Below are 22,261 nucleotides of genomic sequence, written 5' to 3'. Positions count from 1 at the left end.
ACTGCAAAAACTGCTAAACCTGTGAATTAACATCAAAAGAACACGAAAAAGTGTTCATCAGTCATACAGATTCAAACTGTTCAAAGATAATCTAACATCCATTTCTGTGTACGAATGTTGTCATCGAAGTCATTCAATAGACTAATTAACCTTTTCCAACAGGGAAACATTTAAGCAAGAGATGCCATAAAGAATTCAAGTTGCTGGAAAATGAAATCTGCAAGTATTCAACTTCAAATCACCTACATCATTTTTCATTCATGCTTAGTCTTATGTTCATTGACTATTAACAGTTTATTGGCATTAGCTAACTATTAAAAATGTATTTTTATTTCAACATATAAAATCATAGAACATATTTTATATCTCATGAAATATATAGAGAGAAAGCTTATGGCATAGTCAATGAAACAGCAAGACTTTGATAAACATGAAACCTCCACTAATTAAAGACATTTTATTTAAGGGAAGACAAGAGGCGCTTTCACCTTACCCAGAGGAGCTCGTAATATTTCTCTTGCTGAAACAAGAGAAGCTAAAAATGTACTGGGTAAGTTGTACCAAACTGCAGAAAGATGGGCATCCATAAATGGCATCAAGCTGTTTTGCTGTAGCTAGCATCTTAAGCATGTTACTTATAGCCATTGCATACTCAGACAAACATGGTACATTTCATGTGTTGGACTTTACAGTTGTAGCTAAGGTGCTGAAAATGCTAATCCCAAAAATGACCACTTCATTTACCTAGTACACTAATAAATATTGGAAAACAGTTAAATAAATGTACCTATAGTATCAATGATACATTGGCAAATGACAAAAATGTTTTTCTTTCCTGATAACTTCAACAATTGTGTATTGATAATTGAATTGCCATCAATACTCATCCTGTATTATATGAATGAGATGTTTTACAACCTACTAAAGGGGGTAGGTTGCATAATCTTCCTATATTCATTTATTTTTTATGGAAATAGATACACCTTGGTCCATTTCTCCTGACTATTGATGATTTATAGTTAAATATATGAATCTTCAGTTATCTTACAATAATTTTCAGGTTGTAATAATAATATTTGTCATATATGACATTGGCAGTAATAGCAATGCTGCCTAATTTAAAGCCCAAACAACCAATTAATTTTATTTCTGGCTTAAAAGATCAAGTCAGGGGGCATGTAAAGGCAATTCATGACATAACTTTCAAACACTTTTTAATTGAATGGTTTCGTCAGATTTACAGCACATATTTTAAAACAGTCAATCATAAAATGTGGTAAGCTTTATAATTTACTACTAATCACAAGAAAAATAAAAGCTACTTACCGATTTTTCTTTTGTAATTTTTTTGGAATAAAGTAGGCTTTTAAATATGGAAACATTTCCATAATTGAAAATGTATCTATTTATTCTTGCCACTTGGGTTTTTTAAATAATACAGAGACAGATAAAATATCTGAAGAAGTTCCCTATCTAAAAACTTCCACTAAAAATTGGCCCCACTTTAAAAGGGTGAGTTAGGAAACTAGAATCCCATAGAGGCACACATGAAAGTATAGTATTTGCCTGAACTATTGTTGACACAATTTATAGGTCAACACAAGCATAAATGACTAATAAGTTGGTAACAAGATTAACTTTTTCCTCCTCCTTTAATGTAAAAACAAAAATTTTCTCTAATCTCATGCAGGATGTCACAAAAGCTACCAATGCTTCGAAGTTAATTTCTGAAACTGCTTCTTTCAGTTTATGGATGCCCTCTTCTGCATGCAGGAGCAGTAAGAATGTAGTGCTCAACTAACCATGGTTATTGCTTTTGTTTTCTTTGCTTTCTTCATTATTTACCACACATGCAAAGGGTACCTTAAGATGTTTGATATACCCCCTGGGGCTAGACATGTGTTAATCCAAGAAGACGAGGCTTCTCCTCATATTCTTGGTAAGTAAGCATTTCTGTCTGCTGGCGCTGCGTTAAATATGCACTTAAACCTTGAAATGTCAAAGAAATCACATATATAGGTACATATATATGTGCATATATATGTATGTGTATACATATATATGCCAGAATCCAAAAAACATGTAAATGAATTAATTTAATCTTATGTAGGGGCTTGTCATTTCTCTTAACCATTCTCACTTTAAAACAAGAAATATGTCAAAATAAAACTTTAATTTTTTATAGAAATTGAGACTGTTTCATAATTATGTGAGGGGAAAAAACTTGACAAGTTTGTACTTACTATACAATTTTTCTCTGTATTAAGGGTTGTGAAAAAATATATAGTAAAATGTACTAAATTGAGGAATAATATCAGAACAATTCATCGCATTTACGTGGACAAATGAGTTCTGATGTTTTAGTTGATGTCACAGTACATATAACCCCTTATTTTCATTACATTTTAAGATGTTTGAAGCAACCATCAGTGAATTTTGCTAGTCTAATGTTAAATTTTCCTAATGTCTGACATATGTCACATTTTTTTAGTACATATAGATCTATTTGTGTGGATGATTATAATGGCCCAACGAAGATTATTTGCCTTTTTGGAGAGGATTGTGTAGAAAAGTCATTTTAAAAGAGTTTGTTTTTGTAGTGTGTATACAAATATAAACAATAATCATATTCCTTGCCCTATTAAAGCACAAAGATTTCTAAAACTAAGGCAACATTGTCAACTGCATGAAAATTTGTAGTAAATTTTCATATGTGCCTTAAAAGTAATGAATTTTTATGGTGCTGCGTAGAATTGAGTTTTTAAAAATATTTATATTATAGTCACTACTAGATGCCATAACCTCCTAGCAGTCAGCCATAGTTCTTTCCCTAGTGTATAAAACTCTTTAATTGGAATTCAAACTATTATCCTTAGGAAAATTGGACTAGTGTAAAAGCTCAAGAGGAATAAATGGATTTAATTAAGATTACTTATGCTTTCCACACATTGGTAATAGTAATTTATGAACTTTTGTTTTTAAGTTATCATTGTATGCTGATATATATCTCCTAAAGTTAAAATATGATTTATTTTTACTCACTAGAGAACCACTTTATTTGATAAATATATAGATCTATAATACATTAAGAATTCTATCAGCAGCAAGTAGCTTTTTCCAATTCTAAGTAGTGACATGGCCTTGGAATTTTGCATTCATCAGAACTTAAATTATTGTCCTAAATCCTTTCAAGTGTGTTAGGTAGCTATAAATATATTACCAATTCTGAAGAGATACACTGTAAAGAAATCATCATGTTATATGGCATACTAACATAAATGGTTTATATTAATTATTGGAGAAGTATCCATTATTTTCAAAATGTTCTGGGCTTTCTGAGGAAATGTTTGGAATAACTAAGTTGAGAAACCTTAACCTCTTTGACAATGTTTTCAAATGGGAATATTTGCAAACATTATTTTGCCTCTTTTACCACCTTGCTATTGTTTTTGACTATTAGGAATGCTTATTTAGAGTTTTGGATGCCTAACGAAGGAAATGGGAATGATATTAGAACTAACACTCATTGATTGCTTGATACTGATGAAGGAACATAGTCACTAATTTATAGAATGGGATAGACTTAATATGGATCTTCAAAACTGTACACGATAATGTATATGCCGGTTACTCATTTTCCTTTCCTTAGCAATTAAGAATCAGGCTACAGGCCACTACATTTTAAATGGCAAAGGGGAGGAAGCCAAGTCACGAACCTTCATAGATCTTGGTGTGGAGTGGGATTATAACATCGAAGATGACATTGAAACTCTTCACACTGATGGACCCCTACATGATCCCGTTATTGTTTTGGTATGTATCATTACAGGTTATTATGTAATTGATTTAGTTTATAATTTTATAATTAATTTATCTGAAAACAATTTTACCTTGGATATTAAATATTTATTTGCTGGTTTGTTATAATTTCTTTCCCTCCACCTCCACTCTTTGTATAACATTATCATTTACATACATTAAAAATTGTATCATACATTATTATGATTTTGACTTAACCAGTTGTCTTTTTTTTAGAGGTTTTTAAAGATTTATTTTGTAAATTATGGAAATCTACAAATTATCTAAGTTGTGAACCAGTTGTCTTTTAAAGACAACAAATGGAAAGGTAGATTTTTATAGTTAACCAAAAATTTACCATTTCTGATACTCTTTCTTTCCTTGTCAATCTTAACTTTCCATCTGGTATCATTTACCTTCAGTACAGAGAACTTCTTGTAGCATTTCTCATAGTCTGAGTGTACTAGCAAAAAATTCTTTCAGCTTTCAATTATATGAAAATATTATTTCACCCTCATTTTTTAAGGCTATTTTCTTCACTAGATAAATAATTTGGGATTGCTGATTTTTTCAGTTTTTTTTTTCTTTAAGCATTTTAAAGATGTCTTTATGTTCTTATAGGGAGTTTGAGGGATTTGGTAGCTAATCAAAAACAAGATATGGCCACAGGTAGCATGAGCTCCTGAAAGCTTTATTTGGGTGAGGCTATAGCAGATTTGCAAGTAGGAATACCACCCAAAGAAGAAAAGGACCACAGAACTTAGGGGGAAGAAGGAAAGGAGGCATTTCAGTCAGCTTTGCACCACTGTGAACAAAAGACCCAACAAGAACACTTAGAGGAGGAAAAGTGTATTTTGGCACATGGTTTCAGGGGTTTAGTCCATAGAGTGGGCTGACTCCATAGCTCTGAGCCCAAGGTGAGGCAGAACATCATGGAAGAAGAAAGCAGCTCAGACAGTCATCCACAAGCAGAGAAAAAGCTCCTCTGTTCAAAAGGACAAAGTATAAAGGGATTTTCTTCGTCCAGTCACACCCTACCTGCCTACAGTTACTGCCCAATTAATCCATGTCAATAGATTAATCTACTGAGTAGGTTACATCTCTCATAAATCTTCTTGCATAGTCTCACACATGAGCTTTTGGGGGACACCACATATCTAACCTATGACAGGAGGAGAACACAGGTTGTCTGCCTCTCTCGGAGATGTCACTGAGCAGCACTGTTGGGAGTCTGTGGGTCACAGAGCTCCTAAGAACAGCACCAGTGGGATTCTTATAGCCAATTATACCTTATTTATACCTAGCAAGTGTTTCATAGAGGTGCCAAGCAGGTAGGCTCTAAGTCACTAAGACTCTTTGTTTTATTTTTTCTGTATAGCAGTTTGAGTAAGATATACATAGTTTGTGGTTTTCTTTGTAACATTCTTGGGGTTCACTGAGAATCTCATCTTTGTGGGTTGATGTTTTTCACGAAATCTGGCTAAATTTTCCATTATATCTTCAAGTCAGTTGCTCCCACACCATCTTTCTCTTTTCTACTCATGGGACTTACTCACATGCATGTTAAACATATTGAAATTGTTCCAAAAGTCTAAAGCCCCATTGGTTCTTATATAGTCTTTTCTAAATATTTTTTCAGATTGGATAATCTGCCCTTGAGCCTGTCTGGTAAATTTTTAATGTCAGGTTTTTTTTTGGTTGTTCAAAACATTACAAAGCTCTTGACATATCATATTTCATACATTTGATTCAGGTGGGTTTTGAACTCCCAATTTTACCCCAAATACAGATTGCAGAATCACATCGGTTACACATCTACATTTTTACATAATGCCCTATTAGTAACTGTTGTATTCTGCTACCTTTCCTATCCTCTACTATCTCCCCTCCCCTCCCCTCCCATCTTCTCTCTCCACCCCATCTACTGTAATTCATTTCTCTCCTTATTTATTTTCCCTATCAGTACAATCCTTTCCCAGGATTTGTTCTCTCTTACTCTTTTTCTTTTCCCCCATTTCTCTGCTGATATATATTGGCTCATTATGACTAACATATCCTTTAAGTTCTGGATATTCATGTTGTCTGTTTTTCTAGGCTGATTTTTTTTCTTGTTGATTATGAATCACATTTTCCTGCTTCTTATAATTTTTCTTTCATTTTTCACTGGACATTATGGATGATAAATTGTGAAGTGTTTGGTTGTTTCACTTTGTTCAGCAGGCAGTTAGATCTTTGCAAGATCATCCTCCTAATCCTTTGAGATCTAGTTGTATTTTTCATTAGGACTGGTCTAGTTCAATTTAGTCCTTACTTTGTGGGGGGACCTTAATTGAATACCTCGGGTATTGATAAGGCCCCTTTGAGCTGCTGGGACTCTCCTCCCTGTCTGACCTCTGGTTCTTTGTTTCACTCCCACTCACTGTTAGAGCACATGGCATTTGGCCTTGGGCATGTACAGATCAGCCCTTAGTTAAGGACCTGAGCAGCTTCTAGACCACCCCTCCCTGGGGCCACCCTTCTTCAGGCCCTTCCCTGGAGTTATAAAGTGTGACTCCTCATCCCTGTGCAGAGGTATAGACGCTGGCCCCTGCAGGAAGCAAGACTAGGCTTATTTCTCTCCCCACAGGGATTGTTGTCCTTTGCCATTGTTATCTATCAGCCCCCCCCCCCAAAAAAAAGTTTCCTTCTATTTTCTGTGCAGTTTTATAGGTTTTAATATTAGGAAAGCAACTTTATTACTCTCTCATGGATGAATGTAGAAAACACCTATTTGATTTGAAATGCATTGTTTGGAGTCTGTATACAAACATTGATTGGATTCCATACTTTAAAAAATCATACTAACTAAAACCAAATTTTCCTACTCCATTATAAGTCTTTTTTCCTTTGGGAATTATTTCCCTTTCAGAATTATTTCCCTTTTTGACTTTCGGGTGTTCTTTATACTCAGCAAGTCCACTGTGAAATAAATGATTTGTAAATATCTTCTTCCAGTCCATTGCTCCTTCTTAGTAGTTTCTTGGTATTTTAGCATTTACTAAAGTCCAATTTATTATTGTTGTTATTTTTTTTTCTTTTAGGCCTTGGTTTTTGGTGCTATAGAAGGATTTTTTGCCTAATACAGCATCAAAACAATTTCTCCTACTTTTGTTCTTGTGAAATTTTATAGTTTACGGTATTACATTTAGCATTTAGGTTTATGAAGCATTTTGAGTCAATTTTGTATGAATTGCTATGTTCTTATTTTTACATATTAATACAAATATAATTTGTCTATCATTGCAAAACAAACTACCCAAAACACAGTTGCTAAATACAAGCAACATTTGTCCCATAGTTTATGAAATTTGTGTATCTGAAAGCAGCTTACCTGACAAGTCCTCACCAAGAGAATCTCATGAAGTTGTTGTTAGCTGTGACTACAGTCGCCTCAAGGGTTGATAGAGTGACAGTGCCTCCAAGCTCAGCCACATGGTCCTTGAAAGGTCTCAGAAGATTGTTCCCAAGCTTTTCTATGTGGTGGCTAGCAGACCTCCATTCCTTTCCAACCCAGCTTCTCCATAGGCTGCTTAAGTGTCCCTATAACATGGTGCTGGCTTCTACTGAGGCAAATAATGCGCATGACAGAAAAAGTGAGATGTGCAACCAATATGGAAGTCATTTCCAACATAATCTTGGACATATTTTTAAAACCAATAAAAGTCCAATTTGGTAAAAAGACTACCTTTTCACTATTCAGTTTACTTTTCATTTATGTCAAGTATTAATTGGCCAAATCTATATGAAATTATTTCTGGACCATCATTCTATTTCATAGCTTAGATAATTGCATAGCAAAAATATAAACTAATCAAGATTTCATTTACATTATTTAAAGCTCAAATGATTGATTGGAGACCAGAAGCTCTATTTTGCTGTTATAAAATTACACTCCTTTTAAGCAACATGGAGCCCTGATCCATACTACCATTCAAAATGCCTCAGGGCTCTACCCACTGATCACCATGTGGCCACAGGGGGTGGTAAGCCGTGCCAAAGGAACAAGATTTGTAGCCAGAAGTGGGATTGTGGATAACTTGTGCTCTATCACCATGACCTAGTCCTATCTAGAGAACTGGAAGCCCCGGCTTGGAGCTCTGGAGCATGGCTGTCAAAGCTTTAAAAAAAATAATTTTTTTAAAGTATAGTACTTGTCTCACATGCACAAGGCCCTAGGTTCAATCCTCAGTACCGAGGGAAAAAAAAAAGATATCTGGCCACGGTGTGAGAGTTAGGATTTCACTTTTAATGCTGTTTCAAACCAAAGACTAAGGAAAAAAGAAAATGGAACCCAGGTAACCAGAACCTGCACCCAGTGGGTTTATTGGTTTCTGAGACAAAAGCTGTTTTTAAGAGTTCAGTTTAAAATCCCACCTATTTATCCCTCTGTATACTTGGTATAACCCTATAAAAGATACAATGAAAATCAATTAAAACATATTTTTCTTTCTAAAAATGACTGTTTTGCCCTAAATAAAAATAAAAGGCAAATAACAAACTGAGAAAATGTTTGTGATTTTTATTACAAAAAAAGATTAATACTTCTAGTGCATAGATTGTTCAGAAAAGGAAAAGCTACATGTAACAATAAAAAGAAAAATGATGATCACGCAGTACACAGTAGACAAAATACAAGTGAGTCATAAACTTAGAAGGTTAAACTCCACTAATTGTCAAGTAAATAATTAAATGGTCTTTTCCCCCATCAAATTGATTAAGTTGAAGATTATATATAATTCTGAGTTATGGCATTTTCATGTACTGTACCATAGAAGTAACAGTTGTTCTAACTCTTCTGAAAGGCCACCCACCAGTCTCAAAAGAACTATGAAGAATGTATGAAAAAAAAAAAAAAAAAAAACAGAAATCCCCATAAAGGTGGGGACTATTTCTAATCAATACAAATATTCATTAGTAAGTGAATAGTTAAATAATATATGCTTTTAGGATTAAAAGCTAAGCTGACATTTCAAACCATGTTTTCTGAAAATATCTACTATCTTGGAAAATACACATAACATATTAAGTGAAATAAGCAGAGCCAGGAAAAGTACTTAAGTCTATACTCACACACACACATTGGAATTACCTTGAGGAAATATCCATAACTTTGATTTTGTTTGGGTCTATAGAATTATGACTGGTTTTTATTTTCTTTATATTTCTCCATAATGCATTTGTTTTCTGGAGGGAACATTATTATCTTTATCATTATAACAAAGCAGTTATAAACTTTAAAATGTACTAAGGAAATGGTGTTCTTTAAGAAAACCTATAGTTAATTTTATGCAGTTATTTTTATAATAGAACTCTTACTCCTGAGTGTATGCATTTTTAGTATCATTATGTTCAGTCTTACACATGTGCATTTTTTTCTAAAATAGTGCACATTTGCAGTTGAATTGACAGAAATAAAAACATATTTAAGAAGCTATTAGAAAGTTTTCCAGTTTCAGTAAGAACAATATTCTGAAATATTTGTAAATTTTCACTCAAGGCTTAACTCTCAGATGATTTACATATGCATTTCACATGTGTCTTAGATTATACCTCAGGAGAATGATACCCGCTCTAGCCTGACATATAAGTATATCATCCATGAGGACTCTGTACCTACAATCAACAGCAACAACGTCATCCAGGAAGAACTGGATACTTTTGAGTGGGCTCTGAAGAGTTGGTCTCAGTGTTCCAAACCCTGTGGTGGAGGTAACATTTGAACACATTCATTATATTAAAATGCAATTCACACAAAAGTCAATCCTGCTTCTACTTTGAGGCTTTTCTCTAATTGAGGCTGCAATCTGAGAAACCACTAATATAACATCCAAAACGTAAGTACAAAACATTATTCCTAAAAATATCACAATCAGCAGAGGATTCCATCCACCAGTCGTAGAACCTTAAAAGCTACTTCCTCGTCTGTCTAGATCATTATGGCTTATGTCCCCTGTAGTGGAACTCTTAATCACTCTACTTTTCTGAAACTCCAGAATTCCCCGAAATTCAGTGTACTCAGATTATTGCCTTTCCCTCTACTTTAAATTTCTGTATTTATGCATTAAAGAGCTATTAGTTAACTATGATGATACAACTGATTATGCTGTGTATTTGGAACCAGCTGATCTTCTGAATGTTTTTAGTATCAATGCATGAATACTTGCAATGACCCTATGAGATTGGTGCTGTTTATCATTTCTATTACACTGATGGTGAAACTACAGATCAGGGAAGATAAGTAATTTGTCCAAGGTCATAGGATTCAAACCCAGCTACCCTGGCTTCTGGTACATACTCTTCCTCACTACACCCTGCTGCCTCTCTGCTTCCCCAGAGTAAATCCATGAAGCTGAAGCTATGCTCAGTGTTTATCATTTTCCCCCTTCATCCCTTCCTCTCATTCTGAACAACAAAGGCTTGAGGATTGAGTTGGCCTAGACAAAATTCTCCTCAACAAGCAGGAGAAGGTGAGGGACTGTCACAAAAATAGCAGTGAATAATTGAGCATAAAGATAATTTGTTCAAAACAGGGAATTCTTGTGCAAATCCTTTATTTTATAATTGAAAATTCAAGAATGTATTCCCAAAGTGTTTCTGGAGGGAGGCATTAAATGTTTTTAGTTACTCATTAAGGATGACATGTAAACATTTACACTGTATAGATGCTTATTTAATTTCCATCCTCCCTTTTACTGTACACTCAACATTACCCTTCTTACCAGGCCAGATCTGTTCTTCCTCTCCAGGCTTCCGTCACGGTTTTGGAAGGGAAGATTGATGCAGTGGCCTTTTAACTAGTATCTGACTTTGATTTTCTTCTCTTCTTTTATTTCAAGGGAAATTTTCTTAAATGAATGAGTGGAACTATATTATTTTCCTGCCTAAAATCTTACAGTCTTCTCATGTTGCCCTGAAGATACATCATTTAAGTAACCCTTTCCAAAAATGAATAACCTGAATCTCATCATTGAGAGACAGTAAAACCGAAATTGTGGGACGTTTCTCAAAACTCTTGTCTTACACATTTCAAAAATATTAGATGCCATGAAAAACAAAAAGGGATTCAGAAACTATTTCTGATTGATGGAGGTTAAAAAGACATGTCAGTTTCCTTGATGAGAAAAGACATCACTGTAAAGAACATTATAAGGACAATTGACAGGTTTTCAATATGGTCTGCATATTAGATAATTGTCTGTGTTGAATTTTCTGATTCTTAAAAATTATATTGTTTATATGGAAGAGAATGTCCTTGTAACAAAATGTGACCTGACATTTAGGAGTGAATAATCAAAATTTCTTCAACTTATTCTCAAATAGTACAGGAAAAAAATTACATATACAGTAAATTCTGTATAGTGATATATGGAAAATGTGATGACATGGTAACAAAATATTAATCTAGATGCAAAGCACACAAATTTCACGTTTTTTGTAAGTTTAAAATTTTTGAAAATTTCATGATTTTTTTTTTAAACAAATGGAGACCTCCTTCATTTATTCTCTATGATTTTCAGGATAAATTCCATACATTTGTTTGGTGCTCAAGGCATCCAAGTTCTAATCCTTCCTCACCTCCTTCCTCTTCATACATGACATGTCAGCCATGTGAAGCACCTGCTTTTCTATTTGGGCTTCATTTCCTTTACCCCACACAATTGGAAGATCAAGATTAAGCACAAAGAATTGCTGAGCTTGCATGCTTCCCCTGCCCCTCCTCCAGCTGAACTGGAGGCCTTTCCCTCCGTGTCCTTTTGGCGCCCCCTGCAGAAAGTTACGCACATAGCTCCATAAAAGCCTGTACTACTAGGCGTTGATGATGGAAATGCTTTTTTCATAGAGGTCTCTGGCACTAGACTGTGCTTATTCAATCTTAGTTCTCTAGCCAGTACACAGTCACTGTTTCATAGTTTATAACACTTATTAAATTTAGGCTCTGAAATAAGCATTTTTTCACTTTAAAGTAAGTTTAAGTGAAAGTGATAGAATCACTAACACCTACCTAGTGCAGTGCCTTACTGTACCAGCACTCCGATATTTATTAAATGAGTGAATGTACAAATGAATTAATATATAATAGCATGAATACATGATTAAAGTCAAAGAAGCTTATTTTATTTTCCAGGTTTCCAGTACACTAAATACGGATGCCGTAGGAAAAGCGATAATAAGATGGTTCATCGTAGCTTCTGTGAGGTCAATAAAAAGCCAAAACCTATTAGACGAATGTGCAATATTCAAGAGTGTACACATCCGCTGTAAGTATTTATTTTGACTATCATATCCTGAGGTCAAAATAAGGGCTTAAATGTCTTTAGCACATTTTAATTTTAAATTTGTTTTTAATCAAAACTTTATATGTACCTGATTTAAATAATGGAGTCATTTAATAGGAATTGTTTATAAAGCTGTGGTTCTCTACCTTTCTTTATATCCTTGTTCTTAAAACATAACCACTTTCAGGCTTTATGTTTATTTTGCTATTTGGTAATTACTTGTTTCAATCTCTTTAAGAAGAATATTTTTGTTTCCACCACTTGCCTTTGGAGGGGGCAGAGTTCCATATTATGTATTGGATTTCTACTATGGAATATGAGGATTTAATTTTTTTTTACCGCACTTACTCCTTCCTCAGTACTTCCAATGTTGACATATCTTTTAATGAGATTAATATCCAGAGCTTAGATTCTTGTAACACCCCTCTCTTCTACTAGGTCACGTAGCATACTAATTGTTTCCTTTCTTGTATAACTGTTTAATCCAGAGTAAATGAAGATCTTGATTCTTATATTTGGTTTTCTACTGCTTTTCATGAATCCATGCTTAAACTCTCTTCCTTAAATATCAATCCCCTCTAAATGCTAAACATTCAAGTATACTGGAACTTTCCTCTTAATAGAGACAGATGAACTCGGTGTCTTGCTTCCACCTAGACTTTCACCAGGCTTTCATCATGGTGATTTCCGCTGTCCCTCTCTTCCGCAAGAGCTCCTGTTTCCTGCCTTAGTTGTTTTCTCATCTCTTGGTTCATACAGTCATTCTAGTAGATTCTTTCTGGAGTTTCAGGGACAAAACAAATACAAAGTAAAACGTCTTATATAAAAACTAAATTCTTAGATACCCTAGAAAAGTATATAAGAGGTTGAAGTATAAGATTATAAAAGATGTCTTTCTTCTACTCTCACCCTTAATCACTTGGAGTCACATGCATATTTACATAATTCTAGACTGTATTTTCTCTGGAACACATCATTCTCTTATCTGCTGGACTCTAGTGTTGCTCTTGAAAAATTAGTGGTAATCCCGATTCTCAATTCTGTCTTTGTGGCCTGTATTTGTCTTTCAAAGCTCATAGGATCTTTTCTCTCTCATTGTGCTGTGTACTTGTAGACTTTTTCATTGACAAATAATGATCTTGTATATTTATTGGGGTATAGTATATTTTGTTACGGAATGATAAAATCATGCTAATTATTTTCAAATTACATCCTTTTTATGTGTGACTGGTGTGAACATTTTATAATCTGCTCTTAACAATTTTGTAGTATACATTATATTAGCTACAGTCAGGATTTGGTGCAGTAGACTTTAGGTAGTCTTGCTAACTAAAACTTTGTTTCCTTTGACCAAGGTCTTCCCAATCCCTTCTGTTCCCACCCCCTCATCCATCCATCCCCTGGTAGTCAGCATACTAGTCTTTACTTCTGTGAGTTCTACTTGTTTAGACTGCACATATAAGTGAGATCATGCAGCCTTAGTTTTTGTGTGCCTGGCGCATTTTACTTGCCCTCCAGCTTCTTCCAGGCTGTTGCAAATGACAGCTGTAGATCTTTGAAAACATAAAACCAATGTCTTTCATCTCTAGGAGATTTTCTTTGAAAAATTTTGTTTATGTTCTTTCTTTCTGGGACATTTGCTATTATAATGTGCATCAATTATCTCTTTCTCAAGATATTTGATCATTTCATATAATATTTGATCACTTTTGGAATATGAAATATTATTTCCTTTTTCATCCTTTATTTCGAGTCCCCCCTTCATGGGATTTATCAGTGAATATGTTAATTGAGGCATACTATTTATTTGTTCTTTCCAAAGTTATTTTCCCTCTTCCTTTTTTTTTTTTCTTGCCATAGCTATGGAGTAACAAAATATAACCAGGCAGTTTAAGACTGCCCTAGTCTCTCAAACTGATAGTGGAATGTTTTATAATAACTAGACTAGAGAATATCTACTCAGTTTTGAAGACTGTACTAGTCACTTATTTTAAAGACAAAGATTATATACGAAGTGTATTTTTGAAAGCCATCTTTATGTCTGAACTTAATAGGGTAACCTTAAAATGTGTTTCAGAAGCCCTCAAGGGATCATTATTTAGGAGGTTTCAGAGTCACCAAGAGGACACACTTGTGATTGCCAGGTGGAATCAGTAGTGACAACCTAGTAGTGACATTCAGGACTCAGTAATGATATATAACAGAATGGTCCAGTATACTGTAACCACAACTGATTTGTAGACTGCTTGGAGCACTGACATGGACACAATAATTTGGGAATGTTCCACAGGAAATCCTTTTGAGAATGTCTCTTTGGAAACATTTTTGTCAGATGCATTCATGGGAGCAGTCTCTGCCCAGCCCTGGCTGCACACTGCCTTTACCTTTCTGTCAAATCCCATGAAGTTCAATAAGAAGATCTGAATTATCCCAACAGGATAGACGAGTCCTTCACAGCAACAACTGTTGAAATACGACAATCATTTCATTGGGAATATTGAAACATGAGTAAAGGATAGATTTCATGCAAGCAGCAACAGCCAAGTTGATTTTCTTTGGCAAGCATCAGGTGGATTCCTTTTTTTTTTCTTTTCACTTTCAGATATTACACAACCATTAGGCAATATGGCTAAAAATGTCTTGGTGCTATTTTTAAAACCACCTTCATGCTTGAACTTAACAGGGTAAACTTAGCATGAGTTTCAAGAATCCTCTGTAGATCATTCTTTAGGAAACAGTTTCAGAGTCACTGAGAGTCAGAAAAATATAATAGGAGATTAAAAAGGCAAGTGTTGGACCTGTTGTTAGGGAGTTGACATCACTTCCTGACTGTACTGTGCCCTGCTTGGTTGCCAGTTGCACAGGGAGCAGAAAAATCTGGGCTTTATATTTTGGGAATAAAGCACATACCATCCATCCCAGTGACAGTGTTTAATCTTAACCCCCTATAGCTGGGTAGCTGAGGAGTGGGAACACTGCACCAAAACCTGTGGCAGTTCCGGCTACCAGCTTCGCACGGTGCGCTGCCTTCAGCCACTCCATGATGGCACCAACCGCTCTGTACACAGCAAGTACTGCGTGGGTGACCGTCCTGAGAGCCGCCGGCCGTGTAATAGAGTACCCTGTCCAGCCCAGTGGAAAACAGGGCCCTGGAATGAGGTGGGTGTGTGAGTTCTGTGTGTGTCAACATATGCAACATATTTTGGCTTAAACATCAGATGGGCTTGTGTGAACTGAGAAACTGGCATATTTTGTAATCACCTGGAGGTGCTAGGAAAAAATTTAAAATAATATTTGCAGTTTAGTTGTTAGGGGCAATCCACATTTGAATGTTTTGTGACTTGGAGGTTTCTAAAAGCTAACTGATCTTCTAAGATCTTTGCTGGTGTCCTTATTCCTACATGATAAATTCTAAACCCCTAACACACGATGTGGGGCCCTGCTCCATTTGGCAACACTCCATCTCCTCTTATTCTCTCTTCATTCCAGATCTCTGTCTCCATTTGAGTAAACGTTTCACTATTCCAATCAGACCCTGCTTGTTCCAGTCTCCTACCTTCCATCTGGCTTGCTTTCCCTCTTCACCAAGGCTCAAAGCCACAATACAGACTCCTGCCTTCCTGGAGATGCTCTTCTGCCAGTACCTCCTCTGCATTCAAAAATCCTTCAGCTTTCCTTTAGCATGTGGTTACATGTGGTCCATTGTGACTCCTGCCTCTGAGTCTATGCTTGCCCGTAGTCCACACATTTCTCAAAAAAACATTGTGCTTTGCTTCCCCAGGACCCAGCTAGTGCCCGGGGTAGAACTTTTTGGGGACTGGCTAACTGATGGCTGCATTGCTTGAGCTACCACCTGTGTTTGTTATTTCTAAAGACTGAAGGAATTATGGGGCCATAGGAAGAGAGTTTATAGGAGGAAAGGGCATCCAAAAGCAGGTAGAGAACAAGGAATGGGTGGAGACCAGGAACAGGCAAGTGAAAGTCACCCACACAGAACCATAACTTATGCCCTGTTCCTTCTCCGAGACCCCAAACCTTATAAGGTTCTCCTCCATAGTTTCTATCTAGATCAGTAGTATGGAAATTTCTGGACTTATTTTCAGAGAAGTGAGCCCCCTTCATTAGAGAAATGAATACATGAGAATGACATGAGAGTAGTTCCCTAAGAGGGTGAATTGACCAAGGTAGCTTGTCAGTAAATTCTGCCATCTGTGTAAAAGATGAAATGGGGCGCTCCATACCATGCCTGGCTCCCTGGAAAGAGCAGAATCAGTGATCATCATCATCAGGGGCTTCTTCCCTATGAAATGCTTACATGCAGGCACTTTGCCTCTGCTTTGGGCACACTGCCTCCTTGGCCTTTAGACCTATAAAGATCCTCTGAGCCCAGCTTTCTGGATGATGAAACTGAGGCTCTTAAGAAAAAGCAATGTGCTCAGGTTCGTAACTGCTGCAGCCAAGGTATAAACCCAGGATTGTCTGTTTTCAGAGTATCTGCACAGCACCACCTCTGTAGAGAAAGAACTCCAGAGCTGAGGGGTCTGCACGTGGGTGCCTGTGAGCACTTGCATGTCCAGTCTTGGTGGAATAAACCTCTATAGTTACAGCCTTTGTTTCTGTAGTGTTCAGTGACCTGTGGCGAAGGAACAGAGGTGAGGCAGGTCCTGTGCAGGGCTGGAGACCACTGCGACGGTGAAAAGCCGGAGTCCGTCAGAGCCTGTCAGCTGCCTCCCTGTAATGGTAGGTGTGATACTAATTGATTTCACTGCTCTGATAACATTTCTGAATCGCAGAGAGAAGAATTTCTTTTCAGGATAAGCTCTGGAATTTATATTTGCTTATCAAGAAATAACCAAGGGAAAACATCCTTAAAATATTAGTCTAAGAATTATTTAGGGTGGGGGGGACTGCTTATTTTCCATTATGTTCTTTAAAATTTCACATCATTGAAAAATTAATTTAACATTGCACCAGGTTTTGATATATATATTACTAACATTATTTAATGTTTCGGCATGAAGATAGTAACTGTTGCTCAACCTGATAGCCATTTCCAATAACTGTCCATTAATATACGGAGTGATTTCAAGATAGACACCTTGCACACATACTAAAATTAAGCATTTGCCTGATCTACCAACACTGTATTGCAAAATCAGGCCTTGTTTTATTTAACTGATTTGCAATTTTAAAACAAAAATGTATTGGATAGTTTCCATCTGTATGAGACTCTCTCCTTCTACCTCTTTTTCTTTCTGTTTCCATTCTCTGTTTACAACTGTTTCTTTCCCTCCTTGATTTGTTGGTGCCTGTCTTGCTCTCTGTCTCAGACATAATGTCTGTGTGTCACTCACTTTCTCTGTGTCTACCATCATACATGCTTTTGGGGTGGATGGGTATAAACCCTCTTCTTGTTCTCTATATCCCTCCTAGTCTCCCTAACTTCACCTTTCCCTCTCCCTTTTCTCCCCTGCTGTCTTGGACCATTAAAGCTGCTATAATAAAATACCTCAGACCAGGTAATTTCTAAGTAAGAAAATTTATAACTCATAGTTCTGGAGACTGGAAAGTCTAGTATCAAGGCACCTGAACATTAGTGTCTGGTAAGGGCTTCATAGATGGTGCTTTGTCTTCACATGAGGAAGGGGGCTGGGGAGGAACCCTGGAGCCTTTTATAAAGGCATTAATCCCATAAAGGGCTCCATATTTGTGACCTAGTCACCTCCTAAAAGCCCCACCTTTCCATACCACCACCTTCAGGGTCATGTTCCAACACATGAACCTTGAAGGGACACACTGCCTTCTTCCTCTCAGCCCCCTTGTCACGACTCCTCCATCTCTTTTACACCATGTCTCCTTTCTTCCTATCCTCTCCACGGTTCTGTTCTCTTCTCACTATCTCGCACTTTCTCTCCTTCCCTGCTCATCCTCCTGCACCACAACCTTCCTCTTAAGAACAGTTCTCCCACATCCATGCCTGATAAATAACAACGGCAGCCACTGCTTTAAAACACTGGTGAGTCTCAGGACTAAACAAGTAGCTTTTCCTGCAGCCTACAACTCCATAAGGAAGCCCGTAGGTGAATCTCAACATCTGCTGTGCTATATTTTTTAATCCAAGAAAAGCAGCCAGGCCTATTTTATTGAATGTTTTATGTTTTAAAAATTTCAACTTTCATGTCTTTAAGCCTTAAACATAATTTCACTATAAATTTTTCACTTGAAATGGCAAGAACAAGTATGACCACGAGGGGGAGACATAGGACTTAATATTTGATCACTTTGGAAAGAGGGAATGCTCTTTGCTTTGACTTGGGTTTTGAGCTTTCAGACTTGTTTACTGTCATTATATTTTGTCCTTATATAGCAACTGCTGTCAAGAGGCTGCATACTTTGTAAGCCTTATTGGTCACTATAGTTGATAGAACTGTGTCCAAGTGCCAATGAGATTTTGCTTGATTCTCCTTCATACAGGAGAAAATGTCTTTACTGTAAAACCTAGGTGCAAAGGAGATAGCATAACTAGATTAGTGGTTCCATGGTTCTTTCAGCTGCTCTAAAGATCAGTTCTGGTTTCTGCCAAATATGTAGTAATCCCCCTCAGAGTCTTAAGCTACTCTTAGGAGAAAAATGGCCTTTTGTGACCAGGTCTGAAGCCCTTCCCATCTATGCCCAAATTACCATAAAGTTAATGTGTTCCTTTATAGCCCTCCCTTTACCTCCTCCCCCAAGGAGCACATTCTGGCTCTGATGGATCTCTGCAGTGCCATAGTGCTCATACTTATGGATTCTCACATGGGGTCCTTCTCTAACACAGGACAGGTCATACCTCCAAGGTAAGCCTTCAAACAGAGGAGATGGGTTAATCGTCAAAGGAAAGAGAATACAGGTCTTTCAATTAAGGTCTCTTGAACATACTGGAAGAGGTTTCCTTATTTTAAGATGCAGGCATAGAAAAAGTAATTCACAAATGATGAGGAATTGATATTTAAGTGAAACCAATTAATGTAATCCTCAGGCTTTCCCATTGTAATTAGATTATGGCCTCAGATAATATGAAGAATTCAAACACATAGTATATATTAGGCCTGCGAATGTCAAGGCCATGCATCATCCCACAATTGGGGCCTTTTGTTTTTTCTTATCAATGTCTCTGGCAAGTAGCAAAAATATGCTATTTCCCAACACATTGTGATTTTTTATTATCATTAATTTATTTATCTATTTTAATTAAGTATATATGATAGCAGAATGCATTTTGATTCACTACACACAGTTGTAGCACAACTTTTCATTTTTCTGGTTGTACAGCATATAGCATCGCACCCTATGTGCAGTCATACATGTTCCTAGGTTAATGATGTCCATCTCATTCCACCATCTTTCCTAATCCCATGCCCCTTTCCATCCCTCCCTCCCCTTTGCCCAATCAGAGTTCATCCATTTTCCCTTGCCCCTCCATTATGGATCAGTGTCCACTTATCAGAGAGAACATTTGACCTTCAGTTTTTTGGGGATTGGCTTACTTCATTTAGCATGATATTCTCCAACTCCATCCATTTACCTGCAAATGCCATATTTTATTCTCTTTTAATGCTGAGTAATATTTCATTGTGTATATATGCCACAGTTTCTTTATCCATTCATCTATTGAAGGGCATCTAGGTTGGTTCCACAGTTTAGTTATTGTAAATTGAGCTGCCATAAACATTGATGTGGCTGTGTTACTACAGCTTGCTGGTTTTAAGTCCTTTGTGTATAGACCAAGGAGTGGGATAGCTGGGTCAAATGGTAGTTCCATTCCAAGTTTTCTACAATGGAATATTCTTCATTAGTACCAGACACTGTTTGACCTACTGAATAAACTTATGAGAAAATTGACAAATTTTACCCAAATTTGTGCTTTCCAATAAGAATCTGAAAAAATTCAATGGCAAACATAAGACCATGGCATTCAAGATGGATAATATTCTTTTTATCAAAATGGTATTTTCGGGCTGGGATGTAGCTCAGTGGCAAAGCGTCTGCCTTGCATTCGCAAAGCCCTGGGTTCGACCCCCAGTTCCAAAAAAAGACAAAAAAAAAAGAACCCCACCAAAAAAAAATAATAAGATTAAAAAAAAAACCTTCAAAATGGTATTTTCATTTTTTCTTTTGGTATTACATTCTCTTAAGAATTACTTTATTCCAAAAAAATCTCTAGTGTTTGATTTTAATGTAGAGGGTACCCTATTAGAAAGCCAGAAATACAGTCTAATAAATTTTCATAACAACAGATGCCCCTTTTTATCCTAAGATATATATTCCTACTTGGAAGAAAAAACTACCCTCAGTGGTCTGCTGGAGATTTTAAAAAGTTGAAGATCCCAATCCTTTGTAGATAATGTAGATAAGACTGCCGATTTCAGCAAATTCATCCTAATGTTCATATTTTTAATTCAGAGGCTCATGTGACAGCTCCCATTGATGTCAGATTTTATAATTGTGAACAATTTTAATTTTGTCTTTCCTTTTATGTTTAGAGATGCATATTATTTTTTCTTTTTGCAGATGAGCCATGTCTGGGAGACAAGTCCATATTCTGTCAGATGGAGGTGCTGGCACGATACTGCTCCATACCAGGTTATAACAAGCTCTGTTGCGAGTCATGTAGCAAGCGTGGCAGTACCCCGCCACCACCATACCTTCTAGAAGCTGCTGAAGCTCATGATGATGCAGTCTTCAGTCCCAGTGATCTCCCTGGATCTCTAGTGATGCCTACACCTTTCACCCCTTACTATCCAGAGACTCCTGCTGAGAAAAAGTCTTTGAGTAGCATCTCTGCAGTGGGGAGTCCAAATGCATATGCTGCTTTCAGGCTGAACAGTGAACCTGATGGTGCTAACTTACCCCAAAGGAGAGCTCAGCAAACCAGAAGTAAGACACTGAGCCTGGTCTCAATACCGTCCTCCTCACCCACCAAGAGTGGCCACCTCCATTCTGCTTCACAGAGGGCGGCCGATTCCTTCCTGGCAGTCAGTGATTCAATAGGTGCCTCTTCTCAGGCAAGAACCTCAAAGAAAGATGAAAAGATTATTAACAAGAGACATCTGATAAGATCATCCACCTTAGAAAGATGAAAAAGTGAAATTTTAAGGGTAGAAATCAGAGGGAAACCTGGACAACCTCCCTCTCCACATGGTGCATACAACTTAGTGGAAATCTCCATAGCTCGCCAACTCATTTTTCCATAAGTGAAAGAACAAAAAGTGCTGGTTCACTTTTCTAGTTGCTTTCATCCTCCTCCTGTTCTGCATTGACTCATTCACCAGAATTCGTTGGAAGAAAGCACCAAAGATTACTAACGGGGAAAATAGGTTGCTATGTGTGTTGGTCACTCTCTAATGAAGAAAAGGGACTGGAATCAATTGTGCATATCAGCTGGATTTTTGTTTTAAAAAGTTACAGTAAACATTTTTAAAAGAGATGCCAACAGTTTACACTTCAAGAAATTTTGGAAATGGAGCAGAGAATTCATAGACTTGTATTCCTATTTATCTATATTAGAAATATTGTATGAGCAAATTTGCAGCTGTTGTGTAAATACTGTATATTGCAGAAATCAGTATTATTTTAAGAGATGTTCTCAAATGATTGTTTACTATCTTACATTTCTGGATGTTCTAGGTGCCTGTCATAGAGTATTGCCTTATTTTACATTCCATAGATTGATTTTCAAGGCAGAATGTTGAGAAGTTAGAATCATAGCTACCGACAATACAAGAAGTTTTGTTGTATGACTTTTGTTGAATCAATAATGTGATACCTAAATTATAGAAAAGGAAAACAACAGAAGCTTCAGACTTGTAAGTCTTGCTTTACCTATTGCCTTCCATCCTGTAATTAAAAGGAATTAGGAGTGGTGTCAGAGTACACTTTTGGTCACAGAGAACAGTGAATGAGCAAGATAAAGCCAAAACCCTCTTGCCAGGACCTCTGTAAGCACCATTGAGGTGTCCTGTGTTCTTATGTTGTTTAATTTCCTAGTGTTGGTATACGAACAGTTATACTTGATGTACTATATTAATCACAAAGAAAAAAGGTTCTGGAAAGATTTGTGGGTTGGTAGCTGAGAAAATACCATCAAACTTGAATTGACCCTCAAGGAT

The 22,261-nt window shown here is 36.5% G+C and overlaps 1 protein-coding gene across 1 annotated transcript in view; it reads left to right on the top strand.

Annotated features, from left to right (window-relative positions):
• Adamts3 (ADAM metallopeptidase with thrombospondin type 1 motif 3) overlaps positions 1–21,232 on the top strand; it is a 239,151-nt gene extending 217,919 nt beyond the window's left edge. The window contains exons 16-22 of the mRNA XM_027950884.2: positions 1,859–1,939; positions 3,650–3,813; positions 9,381–9,546; positions 11,963–12,095; positions 15,065–15,272; positions 16,736–16,853; positions 20,664–21,232. Of these exons, the coding sequence (XP_027806685.2) occupies positions 1,859–1,939; positions 3,650–3,813; positions 9,381–9,546; positions 11,963–12,095; positions 15,065–15,272; positions 16,736–16,853; positions 20,664–21,232 (1,439 nt within the window). The remainder of the gene's footprint in view (positions 1–1,858; positions 1,940–3,649; positions 3,814–9,380; positions 9,547–11,962; positions 12,096–15,064; positions 15,273–16,735; positions 16,854–20,663) is intronic.
• The last annotated feature ends 1,029 nt before the right edge of the window (positions 21,233–22,261 follow it).

This window comes from Marmota flaviventris, chromosome 7, assembly GCF_047511675.1.
Source record: "Marmota flaviventris isolate mMarFla1 chromosome 7, mMarFla1.hap1, whole genome shotgun sequence".
NCBI classification, from domain to species: domain Eukaryota; kingdom Metazoa; phylum Chordata; class Mammalia; order Rodentia; family Sciuridae; genus Marmota; species Marmota flaviventris.
This window is presented reverse-complemented; position numbering and strand designations above follow the sequence as displayed.